Source organism: Aspergillus thermomutatus, assembly GCF_002237265.1.
Source record: "Aspergillus thermomutatus strain HMR AF 39 chromosome Unknown NODE_84, whole genome shotgun sequence".
Classification (NCBI taxonomy): domain Eukaryota; kingdom Fungi; phylum Ascomycota; class Eurotiomycetes; order Eurotiales; family Aspergillaceae; genus Aspergillus; species Aspergillus thermomutatus.
The window spans coordinates 47,880-72,612 of NW_020798133.1; the positions used below are offsets into that span (position 1 = coordinate 47,880).

General features: G+C 51.1%; 10 protein-coding genes across 10 annotated transcripts; 5 read left to right on the forward strand and 5 right to left on the reverse strand.

The window, feature by feature from the left end:
* Positions 1-315: 315 nt before the first annotated feature.
* On the reverse strand, positions 316-1,275 carry CDV56_105617 (putative class III chitinase; the record flags this gene model as incomplete). Its single annotated transcript, XM_026759236.1, has 1 exon — positions 316-1,275. One exon carries the CDS (start codon positions 1,273-1,275, stop codon positions 316-318), a length of 960 nt encoding a protein of 319 aa, XP_026614798.1.
* Positions 1,276-1,740: 465 nt separating this feature from the next.
* On the reverse strand, positions 1,741-2,773 carry CDV56_105726 (oxidoreductase, short chain dehydrogenase/reductase family; the record flags this gene model as incomplete). The annotated part of the gene is made up of 2 exons (XM_026759345.1): positions 1,741-2,417; positions 2,482-2,773. The coding sequence occupies 2 exons, from the start codon at positions 2,771-2,773 to the stop codon at positions 1,741-1,743; spliced, it is 969 nt and encodes a 322-aa protein (XP_026614799.1).
* Positions 2,774-3,792: 1,019 nt separating this feature from the next.
* Positions 3,793-4,227, forward strand: CDV56_105874 (KGG domain-containing protein; the record flags this gene model as incomplete). Its single annotated transcript, XM_026759493.1, has 2 exons — positions 3,793-4,026; positions 4,084-4,227. 2 exons carry the CDS (start codon positions 3,793-3,795, stop codon positions 4,225-4,227), a joined length of 378 nt encoding a protein of 125 aa, XP_026614800.1.
* A 403-nt stretch (positions 4,228-4,630) lies between these two features.
* Positions 4,631-7,138, forward strand: CDV56_105934 (putative spindle pole body associated protein SnaD; the record flags this gene model as incomplete). Its single annotated transcript, XM_026759553.1, has 1 exon — positions 4,631-7,138. The coding sequence occupies one exon, from the start codon at positions 4,631-4,633 to the stop codon at positions 7,136-7,138; it is 2,508 nt and encodes an 835-aa protein (XP_026614801.1).
* Positions 7,139-7,693: 555 nt separating this feature from the next.
* On the reverse strand, positions 7,694-9,690 carry CDV56_106132 (uncharacterized protein; the record flags this gene model as incomplete). The annotated part of the gene is made up of 4 exons (XM_026759751.1): positions 7,694-8,697; positions 8,752-9,113; positions 9,171-9,448; positions 9,511-9,690. The coding sequence occupies 4 exons, from the start codon at positions 9,688-9,690 to the stop codon at positions 7,694-7,696; spliced, it is 1,824 nt and encodes a 607-aa protein (XP_026614802.1).
* A 1,186-nt stretch (positions 9,691-10,876) lies between these two features.
* CDV56_106342 (FTR1 family protein) lies at positions 10,877-12,199 on the reverse strand (the record flags this gene model as incomplete). Its single annotated transcript, XM_026759961.1, has 4 exons — positions 10,877-11,390; positions 11,450-11,895; positions 11,977-12,101; positions 12,172-12,199. The coding sequence occupies 4 exons, from the start codon at positions 12,197-12,199 to the stop codon at positions 10,877-10,879; spliced, it is 1,113 nt and encodes a 370-aa protein (XP_026614803.1).
* A 1,413-nt stretch (positions 12,200-13,612) lies between these two features.
* Positions 13,613-15,701, forward strand: fetC (putative ferrooxidoreductase Fet3; the record flags this gene model as incomplete). Its single annotated transcript, XM_026760134.1, has 6 exons — positions 13,613-13,954; positions 14,021-14,515; positions 14,569-14,789; positions 14,858-15,207; positions 15,276-15,576; positions 15,632-15,701. The coding sequence occupies 6 exons, from the start codon at positions 13,613-13,615 to the stop codon at positions 15,699-15,701; spliced, it is 1,779 nt and encodes a 592-aa protein (XP_026614804.1).
* Positions 15,702-15,995: 294 nt separating this feature from the next.
* On the reverse strand, positions 15,996-16,509 carry CDV56_106665 (putative L-PSP endoribonuclease family protein Brt1; the record flags this gene model as incomplete). The annotated part of the gene is made up of 3 exons (XM_026760284.1): positions 15,996-16,062; positions 16,123-16,280; positions 16,348-16,509. The coding sequence occupies 3 exons, from the start codon at positions 16,507-16,509 to the stop codon at positions 15,996-15,998; spliced, it is 387 nt and encodes a 128-aa protein (XP_026614805.1).
* A 708-nt stretch (positions 16,510-17,217) lies between these two features.
* Positions 17,218-18,298, forward strand: CDV56_106726 (alpha/beta hydrolase; the record flags this gene model as incomplete). The annotated part of the gene is made up of 2 exons (XM_026760345.1): positions 17,218-17,630; positions 17,689-18,298. 2 exons carry the CDS (start codon positions 17,218-17,220, stop codon positions 18,296-18,298), a joined length of 1,023 nt encoding a protein of 340 aa, XP_026614806.1.
* Positions 18,299-21,323: 3,025 nt separating this feature from the next.
* chiA1 (class III chitinase ChiA1) lies at positions 21,324-24,367 on the forward strand (the record flags this gene model as incomplete). Its single annotated transcript, XM_026760568.1, has 3 exons — positions 21,324-21,428; positions 21,492-21,921; positions 21,996-24,367. The coding sequence occupies 3 exons, from the start codon at positions 21,324-21,326 to the stop codon at positions 24,365-24,367; spliced, it is 2,907 nt and encodes a 968-aa protein (XP_026614807.1).
* Between the last annotated feature and the right edge of the window lie 366 nt (positions 24,368-24,733).

Consider the following 24,733-nt stretch of genomic DNA (forward strand, 5'->3'; position numbering starts at 1 on the left):
AGGCAGTCTTTTAGAGATGGGATAACAGTGTAGAAGAGAAGACTGGATGGAAATAGTTACGAAGAAGGAGCGTGTGTATGAGATATGAGACATTGAACCAGAAGAGGCGAATTGCTTTATTGGCGGTATGACGACATCCGCTGCAATCGACAGTCTTTGATCTACTTGTATGCCACACATCAAGTCAAAACATCCCCAGATGAGTCTGTAGGTGCAATAGAATTGGCTAATCATGTACACATCTTCATTGCGAACTAGAGGGTGTTTCAAAAATTCAACACCTACATAGACACATGTCTGTGTTTCAATATCAATCTATCGTTGATTCATCATATCTCGAAGAACGTTCATCAAACTGCCGGCCATAGGTCCCGCTGTGAGCATCTGCCGAGCAGCAGCTAGCACGTCCTTCATGTGCATACTAAGCGACATCTCTGCCGCCCATTGCCATGGCTTCTGCTGGTCACCAGGCATGGAATTGAAGTATTCCCAGCCCATGACACCTCCGAAGTCCGGAAACTGCTCAACTAACACTGCGAGAATGGGCCCGATCTTTTCTCGCGGGACGTAGCCTTGCGACCCGTTTCCTGGGTTCGTCAGCAGCCCGTAGACAACGCGTCGTGGTGACCATCCTTGCGCCACAATGGCCGCATACATCCGGGGGTCCTCGGCCAGCCCCCAGCCGTTGTAGAACTGCGTATTGTACCAGCTGATCTTGGACGCTCGTTGCTGCTCGAGCTGCAGATAATCGAACCCAGAAAGGTTGCCAATTCCCAAGAGAGCCGCCGCGACAGGCGCTAGTGTGATGATAAAGTCATCGCCCAAGTCCAACTTCAATCGGTCGATCAGCCGAATGATGCCGGACAAAGACATTTCCTCTTCCACATCCAGATCCAGCCCGTCCAACTGATGCCGCCGAATCATCGCCAGAAGAGGTTGGTAGTACCGCTCGAACTTCTCCTGGTCGCCGTCCAGACATCTATAGGACCCCTGGGCTGCTCCGCCGAGCATTCCCATCACCTTGACACCGCTGCGTTTCAGCCCGGGCATCTCCGCCCACAGCGGGTCGTACATCTCATGATCAGGTGGATCATCGTTGAGCGTGATATGGCCTGGGTCCGCGTTCAGATGAAAGGCTGCGATGATGATGTGGGTAATGCCGGTGTTGTTCTCCACTAGAGGCAGCACAGAGACATAGTCGCCTCGGTTTGGACACAGGGTCTGATGGTAACAAATGATGCGACGTTGCTCAGGTCGTCCGGGCACTGGAGGCATGATTTAAATTGATGTGTATGTCGCACAGAGAGGTAGGTCAATGCAAGCAGTCATGTCGCGTAAGAATAGCTGCGGGGAAGTGGAGGAACAGCTGTTGTCTCGAGAGATTCGGAGATGGAGCGGATGGTCTGTTGCCCCGCTGAGAATATCGACTGGAGAATCTGCCGAAATATCGACACCATCATTGGTGATGTGCTATTGAAACATGTGTGAATCAGATTGAAATCTAAGGCGTCGACTCCGTACAGTGGGAAGAACAAAAGAAAATCAGATCCAATCAAAGATGACCAGTTGGCGATGAATGATAAAAACGTTGGAGATGCTGCTGACTCAGCTGTCCCTCTCTAACTAGTTATGACAGACAAGATGGGTAATGCGGTACTAAACTACTAATTCATAGATGCTATATTGTTTGCGGGATGTCATAATATCATATCTACACGTCAAATGTAATTACACGATCCTTCACCAAGCTGTATGTCCACCGTCAACGACAAGACAGCTTCCCGTCATGAAACTGCTTGCTGGTGAGAGCATGAAGATAGTGGCACCTGTGAACTCTTCAGGAACAGCTAGTCGACCTAGCATGTTCTCCTGCTCCCAGGTTTCTTTCAAGCCGGGAACCTCCTCGAAGTTCTTTTGAACCATGGGAGTAATGATATGCCCGGGACACAGCGCGTTCACTCGGATCCCATGCTTACCCCATTCCATCGCCAGATTCCGCGTCAGCTGAATAACTGCTGCCTTGGAGGCATTGTATGCAGGACAGATCAGACCCTTGTTGGCAATCATTCCTGACATGCTGGCCACGAGCACAATGGACCCCGGCCGCTTGGTGTACATCATCTGCTGCGCGACGGCGTTGGCGGACATGAAGACGCCTGTGAAGTTGACGTCCATCACTTCTGCGACATCTTGGGGAGTGTGGTCTACTGCTTCTTTGACGCGCTGAATGCCTGCGGCTGCTACCAGTCCATCGATCTGCCCGTGTTCTTTGGCGATGTCACCAATCGCCTTGTTCAGGTGTTCTCTGTCTCTCACGTCAACGTGACGGTAATGTATTGACCCTTGCATAGTCTTGGACGCTTCTTGCGATAGTGCGAAATCGGGGTGAGGAGTGTCTAATCGATCAAAGCAATGCACTGTATTGATCAATTGAGTTAGCCTTGAGAAACCATCAGGATGTCAAACCAGAGGCGAGTTAACCTTGTGCGCCCGCTTGTACCATGGCTTCCGCTATGGTAAGCCCCAGTCCTCGCCCGCCCCCCGTGACAACATATGCCTTGTCGCGTAGACTAAAATTGGGATAGGCCTTTTCCGGCGAAGTCGCAACAGGTACTGTCCGAGGATCTTTGCCGTCCTTGAAAGGTTCCGGATCTAAGCGCAGAGTGGACGACGAGAACTTTCGATATGCCGCAATTGGGGCTACGACTTTGGAAATTCGGCTATATCGGGAGATGGACGCTGGTAGCGAATTGAGTGTACGAATTGAAGCCATTCTGTGCCTGTCTATCAGCAGAGTATGAAATTCCTGGTGTAAGCAGTCCCCAGAAGCTTCTGGATGAACGCCAGTCCTTTATATCTAGCACTGCCCATCTTGGGATTATGCAATTGATAAGATCCTGCAATGGACTATGGGTGAATATCAGGGCATGTTTCAATCGATCAAGGCTGAGGCTTGACTGCAGAATAGTATGACGTTTGCGCAAGGTCAGATGCGCCTATCTACGCCAAAGATCCATCTTGGAAGTGTGAGACGACCACGCTGTGCAGCGGAAGCCACCTTGGAAGAGTCCAGGAGTACATAACTTTGATGTAAAACTCTCAGTTATTAGGGTCTTAGCAGGCAGATTAATATCGAATTCCAATGGGACATGACATCAGCATTCGTTTTCTTTCAGCCTTATGAGATTCATTCTTCGATGAACGTCTCTGACTCTCTGCTCTGAGCACCTGCGATCACCTGCTGACTCATCTCTAGTAGCCCCCCTGTGTCTCTTGACTCTATTTCGACAACCATCTACTATCTAAGTCTGCAACCAGCATCATCCGAATTCTTATTTGTATGCAGTCACTGTTACCTCTCTGAACATCTTACAGTCATTTGTACAGCTTTTGCCTGTCCATCCCCACATGATCATGAGGATGTTTTCACCATGACATCGACGGCTGTCAGACGGATTTAATTTTCCGACCAATCAACGAACATTCGAACAAGCAGAAGATGGAATCTTGGGAGTTGATGAGCAAATCCTGACTATTGATTGCTTACTTTGACATGCGCAGACTCACTACATTCCAATAAACAGGGACGATTTGACGTTCGCCGCCTGGCATAGTCATCGTTCTCGCCATGGAGGCGACTGCAAGCATCCTGGCAGGGCTACATAAACATCCGCCTTGCAAGATAGTGTACTACAGGGTCTAATTTCCTAGTCATTTTTCTGATTCCTTCCGCCAATCGAATCTTGACGATCCACATATTTCGTGAATTAGGGGATCTCCTAACCGGAAATCATGCAACGCTTCCTGTTTCGTCCACATCTCCTCTCGAACCGTCTCGGTCGATCTACATCTCTCTGGCGGACTACAACCGCAAGGGTCGCAACTGAAGCCCATCATCACCCAAATCCAGGCAATTTTGCCAACCGTCCCAAGGAAGAGCTCTCCGAGATTGGTCGCAAGGGTGGTCGCAAGGGAGGCAAAGCCAAGGGTGTTGGAGGCTTCCATAATATGGACCCTGAGAAACAGGTGAGATTAGGGAGGCTAAGCATCATGTTAAGCACATAGTGACTTGTCCATCGGCAGCACGAAATCGCTTCTCGAGGAGGTCGTGCGGCGAGGAAAGCAGCTGAACATGCGGAGAAACATCATGGCGTCACTGCAGAGCGACGTCGCCCTCATGAGCCTTCTGCAGCGGGCCCAGGTTTCGAGGAGTCATGGACGGCATGAATGTCTCCAAAGATTTTATAATGTAGATTATGATGATGCGAAGTATTCTAGACCTGTAAATTATCGCCAGATAGAATCCAAGATTACCTAGGTAGTGAATATGAAGCCCAATGCTGAGTGTGTTACGTCACGGTGCCGCGAGTCCTAATCAGGCATTCTATAAACAATCTAAATACTGTTGCCTGAGGACTCAGGCATACAGAAGTTGCGCTTCTCTCTGGATCGAAGATCATCCTCTCATCTGTCAATCTGGCGATAATCCACCCATCTCAATTGATTTTCTGGGGCCATCTTCGTGTCTATCGCATCGAGATTCTTATCGCATTATCAATATCATCTATCTATACAACCATCCAACCGAACGATGCTGTTCGCCTGAGCGAACACCCGACTGGATCTCACCATGGTCGACACCCGCTACACTTCGCCAGACCCGACAACCCACGACACGGTCGGCGCGTCTACAATCGCTACGCCTTTGTTCATGCCATCGTCACCTCCTCCTCCGGAGGAGAGTTTGGTTGATTCTCCTCCACGTGCTGATAGCCCTAGTTCCGACCGTGTCGCTGCCGAGATTGACGGTGCGCGTTCGCCAGCGCTATCCAGAGCTTCGTCTCCCGATCATGAAGCGAACGAACTCGATGCGCGACTAGCGGAATATACTGTTGATTTTCGCGCATTTCCCGGCACACAGGTAGCTCGCGATGATGATACACTACCGGATCTGAAATTGCCGCATGAGGAGGATAAGCTTTCCGAAGTCGGTGGCCCGGAGGACTTTACTGCCAACATGGAGAGGTACCTGATGGGCATGGATGATGACTTGGAGGACGAGGATTGGGAGGAGGGTCAATCGACACACTTGAAGGACAATCCGCAGCCAGCGATTACGCAGGGAGACGAGCATGAGGGGGAAGGGGAAGAAAAGGAGGAGGACCAACAGCCACAACAACAGAGCCAGGGCTTACAGCAGCCTGGCCCAGATGATGAAGCGGAAGTTGGCGAGTACAGTGAATTCGGACCCCCTGTTGACATGTCCACTCCATCCCATTTCCTGCGTCGGACAGGCGCTTTCGCTAAGGAAATGACCCAGCTGGAAGATATTGAGGAGGATCCCGATGATGAAGCCGAACCAGTTTTCACCCCGTCTGTCCAGAGACAGACGGTTACACTGCAGAGAGATACGACGGATTCGAACGAGGATTTGCGGCGTCAAATCGCCGAGTTAAGGGAAGTGATTCGAGACCGCGATCAACAGTTAGAGAGAAACCATAGACGGGCACTGGAAGCCGCTTCTGCGGGGGAGCAGATCAAGCATTTGCAGGCAGAACTGCAGAAGAAATCAAGCCAGTTGGACGAACTTCAAGCGAAACGCGACGACGAGGCTATTTTGCGTCAGCAAATACAGGTGCTCCAGAAGCAGAACGAGGAAAAAGACTCGTACATGCGGAGATCTTCATTCAGCCAGTCAGGACTCAGTGCGCTTCAGAAACAGCTCGGCGATATGCAAAAGGAGCTGCAGAGCAGGAATACGCCCCCAGACCTGGACGCAGAGCGACTGGAGACGATTGCGTACCTACGTCAGCAACTGGACCTGGCGCAGGAGCAGTTGAAGAAACGCGATGCTACGCTCGAGGAGACCCTAGCCAAGCTGAGAGATGTCACCGCAGCGAAAGAGCTACAATTGCGAGAGAAGAATACTGAGATCGATGGGCTCAAGGCCCAAATCGATGATAATCTCACGGAGATCGACAGGCTGGAGACGGAACTAGACCAGGCGAACCAAGAATACCGAATTCTTGAAGAGAAGGTTGTATCTCTGGAGACCAAGAATCGCCCGCTAGAAGAGAAGAATAGCACACTTGAAGCCGACCTTAATCGCGCCCAGTCGCAGGTTACAGCTCAAGGAAACGCCCTCAAGGCCATGGCGGCAGAAATGCCAATAGAAGCTGGGGGAAGGAATACGTACACCGAGATTCTGGAACTTATCAAAGATCTCGACCCGCATAACACGACACGCTCCTCCGGAAAGCCTTCTTTGTCAAGGGATGCCGAGTCAAAAGATGATGAAATGGAGAAGTATCGTCAAGATCTGGCCAAGGCCCAGGCCGAATTGGACGAGGCATGTGCGATTCGGAAGGCCCTTGAGCTCGATTTGAAACGGTCTCGAGAACAGGCCGCTGAGGCGCAGACCCTATTCAGGTCGATCGAAGACGAGAACACCCGCCTCACAAAACGCGTAGACGACCTGCAGACCAGCTTGGATAAAGTTCAGGGTGAACTCAGCCAGATGAAGGCGGAACATTCAGAAGCCCTCAAAACCATCGGCCATCTTCAGGCAGAGAAGAAGATACAGCAACCCAGTCCTCCCCCTTCACCTCCCACACCGCGCAACGTCGGCCAGACGGAGAAGCTCGAAGAGTCGTACCGCGCCCAACTCAAGAGCCTCCAAACAGCACACGCCACCGCCATCTCCACTCTACGTTCGTCCCACGCCGACTCAACTAGCAAGCTACGTGATCTCCTGGCTGCTGCCGAGAAGCAAGAATCAAAACTCAAAGCCGAGGTGCAGTCCCTGCTCGCCGCGCGTGCAGCGCAAGAGACTCAAATGCAATCTCTTGACGCGGAGGTCAGAAGACTCCAATCTGTGATCGCTGTGAAGGAAGAGACGGCCGCTGCGCTGGACGAGCGAATCGCCCGGTCTGTCGAGAAGCGCGAGAAAGAGTGGGAGCGCCGCGTGGATCTACTCCTGAAGGAGAGGGAGCGGATGGGCAAAGCCCTCATGTGGGCCTGGGGGGAGAAGGAAGTCGGCGACGTCAAGGAGAACCTCGGCGAGGATGGACGACGGGCCGGGCAGGCCTATCGATATAAGTATGCTCCGAGGAAGGAAAAGGAGGGACAGAAAGCATGAATGTCCTCCCCCATACACTGCTCTCTCGGGTTTTTTGGAGTCATTGGCGTTGCTTTGGAAGGTCTGCGTGGGGTTGTCTCTATGTGTAAGATCATCAAGTTTCTAATCGGTTGATACTGGGCTCTGGGCATAATGTAGGCGCAATGGCTACTCTTCGGGCAACGTTTCCCCTGGGGTGGGTTATGTTTGGAATAGTGCTCAATTCAAGTCCACATCACGATCGTTGCATAATTCCAAGTGATAGAGATAAACACTGTATATGACACGTTACAAGAGTGATCTCTTTAAAAAATAAAATAAAATAAATAAATAAAAACCCAGCATGAAATGAAAATGATCACTTTCAAACATATGACACAGAAGGAGTTCAGTATAAATACTTCAAGGAAAGAGAGAAGACCCATCGGCATGCGGATAAGGATGAAAGAAAAAGCGATGGCGTTCCAAAGCCGATAACAAAACATGACTGAAGCCACTTGACAATATCAAATGCGTTCTCGCTGGTTGGCCTTTATTCCTTCTTCAACGTGTCTGGCCAGCAGACTAGAAATGATACTAGTTAAATCCATACAAACTGGTGCGGTTGGCACCACGGTACGTATTTCCGTTGAGGATGGTTCGCCTCCATCGACCATCAAGTGTCACAGCTGCTCGAGCCTCGTCCACGGATGTGCCTGTCTCCCTGATACTATCCAGGTGTCCGTGTCCGACGGAAGCAATCCCGCCGCAAGTCGAGCTGCGCGGCCTTCGTGTGCTGGGATAAATGATTTCAACGTCGTTTCTGCGCCAGGCGGGGCCCATAGGACGGTATTGCTCGAATGGCTGGTGAGGGCGGTGATGGTGGCTCTGAGTGTGACGAGGAATCTGGTTTGGATCGAACTGGTAGATTGGTCTTTGTCTTTGGCTGTAGCGATGCGTGTGACGACGGGCTACCGTGTTAGGCTCAATGAGGGACACCCTGCGATTGGGAGGTCGGTCCATCGGCCGTCGGGCGATCTGATTTGGTGGGATGAGCATGTAAGCCGGGTGCTGGGGCTGATAGGCAGAGTGAGACGCAGGAAGGGTATTTGAAGTATTGGATCTGCGAACTGTGGCCGGGGGTGCCACAACTTCGGGAGCATCGGCGGAATTTGCTGTCATTGATCGTGAGCGAGAAGGTTCTTTCAACTCAGCTAGAGCCACAGAGGTTTCCATCTCAGAACGCCGATCAGGTGTAGAGGCTAGGGATGGGTTCTGTCTGGGTGAAGAGGTTGGTGACTGCCCAGTTTGTTCCTGCTTTACAGCAACATCGTCGCCCTGTGATTGCTGCTCGATATCTCGACGGGGATCAGCTTCAGCTAGAGCGCGGATCTGAGGATCCGCCGACAGAGGAAGTGATTTGGGTAGGACTTTGAGAAGGGACCTGCAAAGGGATGATATGGATGACTTTTGTCTCGTGTGTCCGAGTGAAGGAGGGATTGGAGGGACCTCGGGAGTCCCGGACAGCTCCGCAAAGGGAGGAACTTGTAACGAAGCCTCGCTTGCAGTTTTCAGCGTTGCGACAGTAGGCGTGCGAGATACTGGGAATCACGTTAGTCGACCTGATTGCCTCTTTTCCGTAGCGCGAGTCTTACCTGGGGATGCAAGAGTTGTCCCTGACAGGATCTCTGCTGCTTCGCATTCTTGGTCTGTATCAAGCCAAAGTTGAGACTTTGGACGTATCGGTCGAGGATGCTGAATAGTCGGAGAAACGGCCTTTTCAATGAGGTCGTCGTTGCTGGACGTTATATAGACTCCCTGGGTGCCGAACGTGACATCAGGCCCACGGCAAAGGTAGTAAATGTCATTCCTTAGGGAGCTTTCTCTGTCAAAGCTTGTTTGAGAACAGATACTGTCGTCGCGGATTGGCTGTCGCTGCGAGTATACCCCCAACAGAGAAACGTCGTAAGGGCGGCGGCAAAGCTCGCGGGAGCAGAAATAGAGACAGACGGTGATACTAAAAGATTCTCGTCAATACTTTTCTCATTACGAATGGGGACTTGTCATCACTTACAAAGACAGAACTGAAACGATAACGGCAGCTCTATGAAGCGCACAGCTGACACCGGTTTTCCAGAATCCGCCGTTCATACTGTCCGGAAGACAGGAAATCTGCTGCGAAATGACCACCAAGCCCGCCACACTCGCTGCCACCCAGACAATCGTTGTCAGCCGCAGAAGATGGGTGCAAACGGCGTGCAAGAATTTCTTTTGCCGCCGGAATCCTTGGACTCTGTTGTACTGCCACGCGAGTAGGCTATGCAAAACCACAAGTGGTACGGTGAAGAGAGACTGCACATTCCACAATCCGAATCAGTTGATAATTATGACAGGTATAATGAGAGAGATCTTACCGCAATGAGAACCAGAATCAAGCTCGGCAGCATCTTGGAATCGACTTGTTGGTTGACGAACAGATATATCACAAGCACCCATTCGATGAGGGATTCGAGCAACAAGACATATAGTGAGACAAATATGACAACCTTGGACCATGACCCTCGTCTTTGAGGCGTTGTAGGCAGATCAGCCATGATGAAATGTGGGACAGCAGCTCGAAAGGCTGTATCACAGGCCCGGTATAAAAGAGCATCCACACAGTGGAACAGACCGGTAATCTGTTATCTACGCGCGTAATAAGTGGAGGGAAGAAAGGCAACAGCGACGGTAGTCAGGAGTATAATGAATCCGTTGAATGCAGAATTCTTATTTTCGGGTGGTCAGGATAGCTTATAGACATATTGCGCAGAGGAGTGTCAAATACCCAGGTAAAGGACGAACTGAAGAGTAATAAAAGGAGACTTGTAACTGATCACTTGCAGGCGCGTCAACGCGGAGACAAAAAGTATCGGAATGCAGAGGGGGAGGCATAGTGCAAACTGCATACAGACGCCGACCGCGTGTCCCCAAAGTCCTGAATAAACACCGAAGCCTGAAGTAATCAAAGGAACTAAGGGCTCCAGAATGGGAGATCATACTTCTGGAATGTTAGCTTGAAAGACAGTCGACAGCGCACCAAAAGTGATTGGCGGTGCCAGGGGTGCGTTGAGGAGCTCAAGATCATTTCAACTGATAGGTCATTGCTTTTTCATCCATCACTTGAAGGAGTTGTCCTTCCGATGAAATTCTGATGAACCTGTGTATGTGCATCAGTATGCAGGAGTTTCCAGCGCCTGGACTCGTGCTTCGAGCCACTGTCGAGGGCAAAGTCCTCAATTTTCAGCCATTGAGACACAATCATCTTCAGGAGCGGTCAGTGCAAAGTACAATAAAAGCAAGACAGTACATTGATGGATGAGACAAAGGGATTTTTGAATGCAGGAGTAACCACAGGGGTACAGGCAGGATCGTTGAAGAGGAAAAGGGGGGAGGTCCAGTTGGTGCATGTGGTCAACGAAGGGTTGCACGTGACCATATCGAAGGAGACACATTAATATTCAGTTCGAAAAGAATTGAAGGGCGTCTATCTCCCGTGAGAATCAATCATGGGCGGTCTCTTGAGGTAGAGTCGTCTCTTTTGCCTTTGTCAAGGGTTAAAGCTATACCGCTATGATGCAATCATTGCTCGCCTCGACTCTTTGCTGCCATCCTATCTTCTCTCACACAAGAACAGAAGATGATCAAATGACTCATGCTCATAGATTGGTCTAGTCTATCGGTCTATATATTGGGACAAATTGCTAGTACATAGCTGATCAGCCCGTCCTGCGAGCCACCCGTTCATAGAAGGGCTGCTCCGGTTTTCGGCACTTTTGACTCTGTCTCCAGATCAGAGGGTAACGCGCTGACTTCTACGTCTTGCTGTACATTTCGAGATTCGGCAGGCTTTCGGCCTCGCAGCCGGTTCAGCAGAGGGTCGACCACGGGCAAATATCCATGGCGTTCCTTGTGACGCATAGCCACAAACCAGACGATCACAGCAATCCAGTAGAGGTTATATGAAAGGACGGAGCCATAGGTCGCCGAATTGGTCCAGCCAAGCACGGCGTTGAAGATACCCCATCCTCCGCCACCATTGATGAGTGGACTGCAGCAATTTACATGCCAGACGCTTTGTCGGATGTCATACGATCCCGGTCCGGCACCTGTCTCGGCAGCATCACCACCAACTAGGTGGTTCCAGGTATTGTTCTCCAGATACCAGACGCCCCGGGAGAAGAGGCCGGCAGCGACCAGGTAGAGGAAGCAAGTCGAGATTATCAGGAAGATTTGGAGCGAGGCTTGGTTTCCTCCTCTGCAGAATATCAGCACGGTGGTCTGTTTGAGAAGAGAGCTGTGTCGGGGTCAACATACCGATAGAGTAGATACCCAATGGCCACTCCCGCGAGAATGCCGGTAAAAACAGGGAGAGGGAAGGCGGTTGCAGGAAAACTGAGACTGACGCCTCCAATGAACACCACCGCTTCGAGACCTTCACGAAGAACAGTGATGAAGGGGAGGAGAAACATGGCGTATTTCTCCGCCCATAGTTTGAGATTGTTTTTGAATGTGCCGCGAGTCAACGGCTTTGCTTCCAGGGCCTGAGCTAGCTTGACGCGCCACTTCTCCTGCAACTTGGTGACTCGAAGTAGTGCAGCGCCCATGATGGTGATAATGACACTGGCTATCAGGGAGAAGATGCCCTCCCACAAGTCCTCCGTACCCGCGAAGTGATCCTTGCCATATCCGTAGAAAGCTCCGATCATGCCAGCTCCGATGCAAATACTGATGAACAATCCAATAGCAACTCCCCACCACACCTAGAAGAACGAAAACCACGCGATCAGACCGAGTTCGGAGAAGAGAAGGGAATGCAAGATTTGAGGATAAAATGGGCCTACCTGTCTGATCAGTCTCTTACGTGTGCGCGCATCTTGCTCTCGTCCCAGGGTTTGCTTGATGAATGAGAGCAACACTGAGACAATGATGCTGGTCTCGACACATTCCCTGAAACAGATGAAAAAGACTGACAGCAGGCGAAGAAAGGTTAGTTTACGCGTCAAAGAAGTAATTCAAGTCAAGTCAGAGAATCGTACTTGGAACAGCAAACACATCTTTCGTCATCTTGTGAGTTAAGAAAGAGACGACAAAAGATTCGGGAACTGAGATTTGACCATGAGAGGGGATTGCGTTGATGATCAATTGAGTGACTGATCGATAAAGGTTGAAAGATTGATTGATATGATAAGTATTACTTAAGGAGTACGCGGTAATTTTTGATTGATAAAAAAATGCACACAGTCACGAGGGAAACCCCTCGATTATCTGATTGATAAATGGCGCAAGACGGAAACAGCGGCAACAAACAGGAATCATAGGACGACTCGAGAGAAGAGAAGAAAGTCAGAATGGCACGATGTCTTCTGGTTGGATAGTTTTACCTACAGCGAGAAAGCTGTGTGGATGGTGGCGCTCAACCGGCCGAACTTTACGAGCAAATCCATGGACTAAACACTTCTGAACTGCTGGATCATCGGCCCATCGCACACAGTTGGGATCGTACGCTCCAATTTTGGCTTTTTCTAGTCTTTTTGTCTTCCGATCAGATTTCTGATACAGAGGAGAAAAGACCTTTACTGTCCACACACACAGGAAGCAATAATGGAATCGCTAAGCACTGAAGACAAGAAATAACACGGCATGACAAGCTCGCGCTAGAGAAGGTGGATCTCGTGGGCAGCAACAGAAGGACAAATTGGCATTTGAATCATTGGACCCTCGATAATCTTTACCGCAACAGACGTGGTGCAGGGAAATGCCAAGTAGATACCAAGAGTGACGAGAAAGGCTGGACTCGGAGGATGATGGATACTGCCATGGGGATGGGTCATGGTTGACTACGACCACGAAGAGGAATACAGGCCAGGGAAAAGAAACATAGATTAATCGTAGACAAGAAATGTCATTATCATCATCGTATCCATCGTTATGAAAATGCCTCACGTTTCAGGTGCTAGGCTCAGGTACCCTGCAGTAGAATATCTCAGCCTCGTAGGAGTAGAAAAGTCATGCATAATGATCAATCATGATGTGACACAATAATATCTGGATATTCCGAGACTTATGATCTTTTCCGAGTCCAAGTTCCGGTATTCCGTAGCAACCCTAAAGTACGTAGTCTCGTACTCCCCCACATCGGCGATCCATGCGTCCCAATGGGCTACAGTATCAATTATCAGACGATGAAGGCGTTTTGAAGTTGCACAAGTCTAAGTGAGGAAGACATTACTGCTATCTAGGTACTAGATAATAAGGACAGTCTGGAGTCTATTATGAATCATGAGGAATAATTTTGGCTACTTGGTGACAATAATTTGACTTTGGCATGATCCCGCGGGAGAACTAGAAAAAAAGCCAAAAGCTCTTATCAATCAGTTGCCATCCCGATCATCCCCGTTTCCTTCTATTGGAAATTTGAATCCCTTCCACCTCGGTTCTCGACATCCTCAGAAATCGTCCATTGTCTTTGGAGGTGCCATGGCAGTTGGCTTCCTTTTGTTGACGGGCTTTGTTGTCCACATCCTGACAGCCTCTGCTGCTACCCTCAACTACGAATGGAATGTCACCTGGGTCACCGCTAATCCCGACGGTCAATTCGAGCGGCCTGTGATCGGGATCAATGGCCAATGGCCTCCTCCAGTGCTCAATTTTACCAAGGGTGACCGCATCATTGCGAAGGTGCATAATGCGCTGGGGAATGAGACAACCAGTGTGCACTGGCATGGGTTCTTTCAGAATGGGACCAACCATATGGACGGTCCTCCATCGGTAACTCAGTGCGATATCGCACCGGGTTCTACATTTGTCTACAATTTCACCGTGAGTATACTAGGCTGTCGAAGCTACTGATTTGTAGTCGGAAATTCAGTCTAACTATCTGCGCAGGTTGACCAATCCGGCACTTATTGGTACCATTCTCACACAAAAGGTCAATACCCTGATGGGCTCCGACAAGCCTTGGTGGTGACCGACCCCAAGAATCCGTATCTTGGGCAGTATGATGAGGAGCGAGTCATTAGCCTGTCTGACTGGTATCACGACCAAATGCCAACGCTCTTGAAGACATTCATTAGCGTCACCAATCCCACCGGCGCGGAGCCTGTGCCCAAAGCGGCTCTGATGAACGACACTCAGAACCTCACTGTGGCAGTCGAGCCGGGCAAGACATACCTCTTTCACCTAGTCAATTTGGGTGCGTTTGCCAGTCAGTATTTTTGGATTGAGGGACACACGATGAGGATTGTTGAGGTGGATGGGGTCTGGACCAATGCGTCGGAGGCCCAGATGATCTACATCGCCAGCGCACAGCGCTACAGTGTGCTGGTAACCATGAAGAACGAGACAAGTCAGAATTACGCCATGGTGGGCAGTATGGATACGGTATTTCGCCTCGAATTCTGCAGGATGATGCCCACAGCTGACGAATCCTACAGGATCTCTTCGATACAATTCCCGAGTCGTTGAACTATAACGTGACGGGATGGCTGTTATATAATGACCAGGCTGACAAGCCAACTCCAGCTGTAATCTCCGCATTCGCGCCTTATGATGACTTCAACCTGGTACCGGTGGATGGCATAGCGCTGTACAAGGAAGCAGATTATACCGTCACTCTGGATGTGACGATGGATAATCTGGGAGACGGGGCCAACTAGTAAGAGCAACAGCCCAGACGGTTTGATAGTACAGGATTAAAGGAATTTCGAGCTGACTTTGAAATAGTGCTTTTTTCAATGGAATCACCTATGTCATGCCCAAAGTCCCGACTCTGTATTCGGCACTGACCACCGGTTCCGCGGCAACAGATCCTGCCGTCTACGGGTACAACACTCACCCAATTGTCCTCAAGAAGGGGGATATCGTCGACATTGTCCTCAACAACGACGATACTGGAAAGCATCCTTTCCACCTGCATGGACATACTTTCCAGGTGATTGCACGCAGCGAAGATGAAGCGGGACACTATGATCCCAATAACCATACTGCATTCCCATCCGTCCCGATGAGGAGGGATACTGTCGTGGTTTACCCGCAAGGCAACTTTGTCCTCCGTTTCCAAGCTGACAATCCGGGTATGTGTCCTGAAAGCCGAATAGGCCGTTTCTTCATTGCAATGAAGCTCATCAGTTGACCGCACTAGGCGTATGGCTCTTCCACTGCCACATCGAATGGCACATGGATTCAGGACTAGCTGCGACCTTTATCGAAGCTCCTCTGGAACTGCAGAAGACGCTCAAAATTCCCGAAAGCCACTACCAGATCTGCGAGGCTAGTGGCACCCTCACCGCGGGAAACGCAGCCGGAAACACCAAAGATTTGTATGATCTGAGCGGGCAGAATGTACCGCCCGCACCGTTGCCGGCAGGTTTCACGGCCAGGGGCATCGTTGCCCTGGTGTTTAGCTGCATTGCAGCTATCCTGGGGTTATTGTCGATAGCTTGGTATGACCGATTGACGGGATTTAGGCGTTTACCCGTATTGACTGACCGGTAACAGGTATGGCATGGCGCCTATTACTGCGCCTCAGACTTCCTCGATTTCGAGTAATGGTCCGGACGAGAATTGAGAGCCGTCTACATTGAAGGACATTGCATTTGATCCGGCAGTAATGCGCCTACAGTCATAGCCCGACGCGAGATACAGAGACATATTGAGACATGGCATACATGTTTGTGGCAGATCTCTAGGAGCTCTCGCACCATGTTTGCATATAAGTGCATCGACAGTATTCCTATACGGTGGATTGCCACAAATTCCTCAAAGAGGAACCTGCACACCCCTCTTGAACACCACTATGTATATATTTGGATACCTTTGAATTGAAGAAAATCCGACATGCCATTTCAATGCCGCAGTTCAATCACAGCACAGCGATACACTCAATCTCAACATCCGTATTAAGCGGCAACGTCTTGACAGCCACACAACTACAAAGCATCAGCTTTCAGATCCGCAGAGCACACTGACCCATGAAGGATGTAACATACGTCCGGCAGGGCTTCACATCGCCCCAGTACTGCATATAGACCGAGTTCATATCGGCAAAGTTATCCATGTCCGACAGAAACACATTGACCTTGACCACCTTGTCGATGGTGGTGCCGGCGGCCTCGAGAACATGCGTGAGGTTCTTGATGCATTGATGCTGCAATCCATGCTGTCAGTCAAGTTTCCTTCCACTTTCACTTAGGGGCAACGGTATTATGGAGTACCGTGTGAGCCTTGACATCCCCCTCGATCAATTTCCCCGTTTCGGGATCCATCGCGACCGCCCCGGAGCAGTAGACGACACCATTGGCGATGATAGCCTGCGAGTAAATCCCAGGGAGAGGTTTGGGGGCTTTTTCGGTGAGGACGGGGGTTTTGGTCGCCATTATCGATGCAGACTGTATTTCTGGAATATAAGCTACAGGAAATGAGAATGTTGTTGTGCGGGGGAACCATTCCCCCCGATTTAAATATATATATATATACACCTCCTTCATAGACTATTACTCTACTTGCAGTAAATCAGGCATACATGCGCATCGACAATGCTGGATGCATGAATGCATCGTATCTGTTATCGATCTGCTTCCCCCCACGCGCGGAAACGAGGCCGTGTGCCAATCGCATGCGGGAAAGTTGCATTGAACCCCTCACGGACACGACAGCTCACTGTAACTTGACCTTGGATTTGACTCTTGACTTGCTCGTACAAGAGGTTGGCCCTTTTGATCATATACTGTGTGTCATAGAGTGGCTACCTTACAGCGTACGATACAGTGTTGATTGTCATGATCAACCATTCCCTTGATATTCTCCTTATCGATCGAGGAGGATCAAAATCGGGATGCACAGTGTATTTTGTACACGGGAGCACCCCCACGGCCCTGGATTCAAGACAAGATCCTACTCCGCAGGGTCGGAATGTAACCGAGCAAGTAAGCAAGTATGAACTGTCAGGAAGAGGGGAAGCTTCCAAACACCAAATAGTAAATGAGCCTTTGGTCGAATGACTCACTATTCACATCATCACTGCTTTGAATCGATATAACCCATAACCTGCTCTAATCCATTCCTGTTTGAAGGCCAGAATCACAATGTCCGTCTCGACCGACCTCCCTCAACCGCCATATCCCTTGCATGAATCCGTCAAGGACAAGCTCGACCCAGAATATGTCGACTTCTACAACAAATACGTGAGCAACCTTCAGCAAGTCCATCTGCAACCGGTGGCTGCCTCGAGAACGAGCGGTGTTCTGATCCCCGGGGGTGGTCCTCTGCTCGATGTCGGAAAGACAGAGGATATCACCATCGAACGGAGAGCGACCGAGGGTCCCAATATTCTGCTCCGCAGCTTCATACCACCAGGGAACAAGCCTGCAGATGGCTGGCCGGCAATGCTGTACTTTCACGGCGGGGGATGGGTGCTAGGAAATATCGATACCGAGAATCCGGTGTGTACGAACCTTTGTGTTCGAGGGAACTGCGTGGTGGTCACAGTGGATTATAGGTTAGTCGTTGCCTGTCGCCCTCGACACCGTGTCAGCATTCAGTCGTTGACGTTCTAGATTGGCTCCTGAAAATCCCTGGCCGGCTGCCGTCCACGATTGCTGGGAAGCCATCCTCTGGCTCATCTCCGACGGTGCCTCGGTGCTTCCCATCGACACATCCAAGATGGCGACAGGAGGCTCGTCAGCTGGTGGCAATCTGGCTGCCATCATCACACATAAGGCCCTCACCCTCTCGCCACCAGTACGCTTCTGCGCTCAGCTGCTGTCGGTTCCTGTCATGGACAACACAGCGACCGTAGACAACAACGAGTCGTATCGTCTGTATGAGCACACCCCCGCTCTCCCCGCAGCCAAGATGATCTGGTATCGCAACCATTACCTCCCCAACATAGCCCATCGGACCAATCCCGAAGCCAGCCCTCTCTTTTATGATGATGACTGGTCGCAACTGCCGCCGGCCTTGATTATGGTGGGAGAACTGGACGTCTTGCGCACCGAGGGGGAGCAGTATGCGGCCAAGCTGAGGAAGGCGGGCGTGGAGGTGGATCTGCAGGTGATGAAGGGGATGCCGCATCCGTTTCTTGCCATGGATGCGGTTCTCCAGGAGGGCAGGCGATCTATCACCTTGATGTGCGATATGTTGAAGAGGGTTTTTTGGGAGTCATGAACCCGCTCGTCAATCTCGACTTTCGTTGATAGTCAAGATATTCATGAGTTGACCGCTAGAAACCAGTGCCGCAATTGGCAAAGATAATTCCATAGGTGATCCTCCTAAGAGGGAAAAGATCCGTAGACGAGCTGCATGCCACCGAGATGACATTGTCAAGAGGCTGCTGGTTCGACATAAAGATTGAACAAATTATGTTTCGCAAGTATTAGTGCAATCATCACTCAACATCTGGGAGTACAGGTAAACCAGGATCATGCCACAGATGCAATGCTGCACCTTGATGAGATCAGGGCATAAGCAGGGCCCATCCAGGATGCATTTAGGAGACATGCTCTCCCCGTAAAGGGGTTTGTATGGTCAGTTGCTAACTTGCTTGTGAGCGTGATATTGGACTATCAGTCCTCTGCTAGGCTCCATGACAGCTTAAGCGAGCTCCTGACCCCTAAATTTAACAACCCCTGCAATGATCATGGATACATTCTTCGGCCAGGTCTTGCGGCTTGCTTGTCTCATGCAGTCGAGCGTCAGTCATACCGCAACTCTGCGCGCTGTTCTGAGAATGGAAATGATCAGAGAGGCTATCAAGACACCGAATTCGACGATGACGGAGTGATGCCTCAACTCGTCTTTAGAAAAAGGATGTATGGAAGAACCATTCTGGAAGTAGGATAGCTTTATAATCGAAATGGAACACGAGCACCGTCCAACGGATATCAACGTGATATAAGGGAGTTATTCGCGGCCAGATATCTCGACAGAGACTCTCGAATCGTCTCTTCACTGTTCGATTCCTTCTCAAGCTCATCCATCTTCTCCGGACAAGCACTGCTAGCACTCGCTTGCTGCACTCATGCCGGGTTCCTGAGTGTCCGCCGTACTTGCGGCGTACTCCGTTGAGTACCCGACCTATATCATTAGCGTGAGTCTTAGCATGAATAGTTAACTAGTTGATAGATAATTTATTAAGCACTCCGTACTTTGTGTGCCTGCGATTCAAGGCGATCTATCCACTGATTCCACTCAAAAGGCCTGAGCTCCAAACCGGGTTCGAATAGTGGAGATATCTCATTTTACTTTGGGTCAGTCAGTGGCGAGAGGCTAAGAGCAGCCTTTGTGTGGATGACCGGATGTAACCCTGAGAATTAGCCTGAGGAGCCGAAAGGTGCACCTGCAGCAGCCTCATAGTAAATTCTATTAGTTTAATGCCTTCCAATGGCTTGTGATTGTCAAATTTAGTGCCTTGAATTTCCTTGGAAGTCGATAATGAAGGTGAATAAGGTATGAAAGTTTTTGTATGGAGATTGGAGACTGAATGATCGATGATCAACAGGAACGACATCGGATGAAATGAACTCACTCGGATGATCCGGGATGTTCTCCGACACCTATCTATCTTGCCTTAGGCTGCTCCGGCCAATGAACAGGCTATGGACAGAGAGATGATCATGCTGGCCATTTATTTGTGTATTAATATTGTCCACATTAGTAAGCACAAGTCAAAATCAAAAATTCTCGGATATTCTTTGCCTCAAATGTTATGACTTTGCCCAAAACAGGAAACTGCTGTTAAGCACGGAGTACTCCGTAGGTACCTTAGGTGTACCATGTGTTCCTAACTTCGAGGAAAAAAAATGCCAAGGCTACCTAGGTACCAAGATCAGGCCAGCGCTAAATCTGCGCCATATGATTGGTGTTCCTGAAGGTCTGGAGCCTGCCAGCGAGGCAACAGCCCCTCGCTAGGCTGGATTCGGAAGGCACCACCCATGGGAATTTGAGGCTATCATATCAGACTTCGGACTAGTCTAAGCTAGTTTCAGTAATACCCGTGGAACCGAGCAACACAGGGTGCCCAAGGCTTGTCGGACCCTTTCATTCGCTCTTCTCCTCCATCCATCGCTTACGGAGTAACAGGCTAACATCCACCTGGCAATCAGCAGTTGAGGTACCACAGCATCGCTTGCTCCCTTCCACGCCCCTCGCCATGTGGTTGGACAAAACGGTTCTTACTCGACTCATTGATGATTGACGATTGAAGACCTAGCTTCCATTTGTGTCGATGAACGACTTTATCATATATCGCCTGGAGTTGATTCGGCATCATGGCTGGATTCTCTCGGCCTCAGCTCAGCAGGACTAGGGGCTCTTTCATCATTTCATCTCCTTGAGAGGACCTGGTGGACTCGGATGATTTCCAGCCGGACTTCTGACCGGTAAAATGGCACAACTACTTGACTAGAGTGGAAAAATCCGTCCTGGTTCCCAACTAATGCATGCGCCGTCACTAACGCGGAACTAGGGACCATACAATTGATCACTCGTGATAGTGGATAAGTGGAGGAATAATGGACCTTTCTCCATGCGGCTCTTTTGTCGGCTGTTTCCACTTTCCAAATCGAATCAGCACTCTCATCGCTGCCACTGACTCAACGGCAATATCGGCCAGGTCTATCTCGCAATTTCCGCAGCCACTGGGCCTGTCCAATCTGGTGACGCTTTCGGGTCCACAGCGCCTTTAGATCCTGGCGGGTTGTCTGTTAGTCGACTTCGGCCTTTCTGGGATTTGCTGGAACCTGAAAGGATCGTGTTCGTTTCTCTGGAAGGCTGTGCCTGTTGGAACTCAATCTGGAAAGGTGCTGAATAGAGTTCATATCCTCACTGCGACGTTCCTGCTATCATCCCTGCAATTATCCATTCGAGACCGCGACGGTGCCTGGCCGGAGGAGTCTGCTTACTACCTTAGGCCAACAATAGGATACCTATGGCTGCAAAGACGAGCAAGCAGGATGGTTGGTCATCAACTAGTCATATATAGGTCTCCCCTGATGCCCACCCTCTCAATGAAGATATCTCTCCTTCCCTTTGGTCTGGCCTTCCCACTTCACGAGTCCTCGTCCGTTGAGAGACCGTTGAACTTGTCAGCAGACATTTGTCTGCGTCCTTTCGTTGACACTCACCGTCCACACTCCTTTCTTGTGCTGTAGTTCGCTGGGATTTGAATCCCGCTGTCATTCTTTTTGCCAACATGGTGTCCAGCAAGTTTTCTGTCGTCGCTACGGCTGTTGCAGCCCTAGCTCCCCTGGCGTCTGCTTTCGATGCCTCCTCAAGATCTAACCTTGCCATTTACTATGTACGTTTTGACCTAGCATTCACCTTTCCTTCCAACTTCTGAGTGCTGATCATTGTCTTGTAGGGCCAAGGCTATGACCAGCAACGTCTGAGCCACTTCTGTCAAGAGACCTCCTTGGACATCATCAATATTGGATTTATCAACTATTTCCCCGATCAGGGCGCTGCAGGATGGCCTGGCTCCAACTTTGGCAACCAGTGCGACGGTACCACCTACGTTATTGGTGGCGTCAAAACCCAGTTGCTGTCCGGCTGTCATCAAATCATCGAGGATATTCCCATCTGCCAGGCGGCTGGCAAGAAGGTCATGCTGTCCCTTGGTGGTGCCTCTCCTGCAAACCAGAAGATCCTCACCGAGGACTCTGCCGTCGCCTTCGCCACTTTCCTGTGGGGAGCCTTTGGCCCGGTCGCTGAGGGCTGGAACGGTCCTCGTCCCTTTGGGGATGTCGTTGTTGATGGCTTTGACTTTGACATCGAGCACAACGGTGGTTTTGGTATGTTTTCTGAACTCCCTGAAGGCTGCATGAATCTCTATTAGTTTTGAACATTGTCACTGATGATTCACCAGGTTATGCCACCATGGTCAACACCTTCCGTGAGTACTTCAAGGAGGTGCCGGACCGTCAGTTCTATCTCTCGGCTGCTCCCCAGTGTGTCATCCCGGATGCGCAGCTCAGTGATGCAATCTTCAACTCCGCCTTCGACTTCATCTGGATTCAATACTACAACACCGCTGCATGCTCGGCCCGCAGCTTCGTGGACAACACTCTCGGAACCTTCAACTTCGATGCCTGGGTGACCACCCTCAAGACCACCGCCAGCGCGAACGCCAAGCTGTATGTTGGTCTGCCGGCCAGCAAGACTGCAGCCAACGCGGGTTACTACCTCACTCCCGAGGAGGTCGAGCCCCTGGTTTCCACCTACATGGACCGGTACCCTGACACGTTTGGCGGTATCATGCTTTGGGAGGCTACCGCTTCTGAGAACAACAAGATCGATGGCATCACCTATGCCGACCACATGAAGGATATCCTTTTGGACTGTGACCCGAGCCCTCCCGTAACCACCACATCCTCCAGCGCTATCCCATCGAGCACTCCGGTGACTTCGGCCACGCCTTGGCCATCAAGCAGTGCTGTGCCTTCCAGCACCCCTAGCATCTCTGTGACCCCATCGCCGTCTAGCAGTGCCGTTCCTTCCAGCACCCCAACTCCTTCTGCAAGCCCTTCGGCCTCAAGTCCCGTCGTACCTTCGAGCACTCCTGTTTCGTCCAGCACCCCGGTAATTCCTGGAACTTCGACCTCTAGCAGCGCTGTCTCCTCAAGCACCCCAGTTGCCTTGAGCACCCCTGTCATTCCTGGAACTTCGATCTCTAGCAGCGCTGTCTCCTCAAGCACCCCAGTTGCCTCGAGCACCCCTGTCATTCCTGGGACTTCGACCTCTAGCAGCGCTGTCTCCTCAAGCACCCCAGTCGCCTCGAGCACTCCTGTTTCGTCCAGCACCCCGGTCATTCCTGGAACTTCGACCTCTAGCAGCGCTGTCTCCTCAAGCACCCCCGTTTCATCAAGCACCCCGGTCATTCCCGGAACTTCGGCCTCTAGCAGCGCTGTCTCAAGCAGCCCCGTTGCCTCGAGCACTCCTGTTTCGTCCAGCACCCCGGTCATTCCCGGAGGCTCAACCTCTTCTAGCCAGCCAGTCGCATCGTCAACCCCTCTGAGTACTTTGACTCTGACAGTTTCGCCTACGCCCGTCGGACCCCCAACTCAGTCCAGCACTGTGATTTCTCCTGGCGTGCCTTCCTCCCCTGCAGTGCCCAGCTCACCCTCCGCCTCCGGCACGCCCTCCACGAGCAAGCCTGTCATCCCTACCACTTCTTCGACCTCGGGACACTCCAGCGCCCCCGTTCCTTCAAGTGTCCCTCCCACCGGTTCTACGATTGTCCCTGGCACCAGCTCGGGTGCTGTCAGCCAGTCAAGCTCCAGCTCCACCGATGTGTCCAGCTCTAGCCAGACTGACGTCGGCACTTCCCCATCGCAAACCGCCGGCCCATCGACAACCACTGCCACCACCACGTCCTCGTCTTCCTCTGACGAGAGCTCTACTACCGTCGGCAACGGCAGCGGCAATGGCAGCGGATCGACTACCACTACTGCTGCGACCGAATCCATCACCGCTATGCCTACCGCCAGCTCTTCGGCTGCCGCTACTGGCACCAGCTCGGAGCCTGTGACCATTACCACTGTTATCGTGACTTCCTACATCGACATCTGCCCTACTGGCTTCACCACTGTTACCACTACGTACACAACGACATACTGCCCGGGCACTAACACTGCGACCGCCACGGCCACTGTTACGAACCCTCCGTCCGGACCTGGTGGAGCCGGATCGCAAACCCCGGCTCCCACTGTTCCCGAAGGCTGGACCACCACCGTGACTGTCTGCACTCAGTGCGCTTCCAAGCCAACCACAGTGACGTTGACTCTCCCTGTGACTGTCACCGAGACCGAAACTGGGTCGACTTCGACCGGCGTTGTGCCCGCACCCCCTGCCGCTACTGGTGAGGGATCGAACCCCACCCAGCCATCGGGTGTTTCCCCCACCGGTGGTGCCGGCGGGTCTTCTGAAGGAGAGGTTCCTTCTCCAGCAGTGACTCAGGTTAGCATGACTACCGACGTAGTGACCCTTACCCGTCCCACTTCGAGCCGCCCCCTGATCCTCGGCACGGGCGCTGTCCGCCCTTCGTCGACGCTGGCTGTGAAGCCATCGGCCAAGCCGTCGGGTCAAACCTCGGGCAGTGGCACACACTTGCCCATTCCTCCTAGCAGCACTCAGGAAGGTGTGTCGCCCTTGTCCACCGGTGCTGCCTCGCGCATGGCTGGGCTGGGTCACGGCTTGGTCCTCACTGTTCTCGCCCTGTCCGCGTTCTTCGTGTTGTAAAGCGTCAAGCCTTATGAGCTGTCATGTGGGCGGCTAATGTATAATGAAGGACTGCTGTTTTAGCTGACGCTGTTTTTATTTCCATCTTCGACTTTTGTGTGTTTACATTTACAATTCGACCCGGTCCAGTCTGCGCTGGACCCTAATTGAAGCAGTCCTATACCACTTTCGACCTCGACGCAAAGCGTTCAATTTTTCTTTGTTACTATTCTTGATCGATGCATGAAGCGTTGGCATAGTGTATGGAGTATGAGACTTGTATTTTCATGTCACAACAAAGTTCTCCAATAGCATAAGAGATTCTTTCTTTTGAACAATCATCCCGAGGGCTTTCGAGCGTTCCAGATCGACAGGGGAATAGTAACT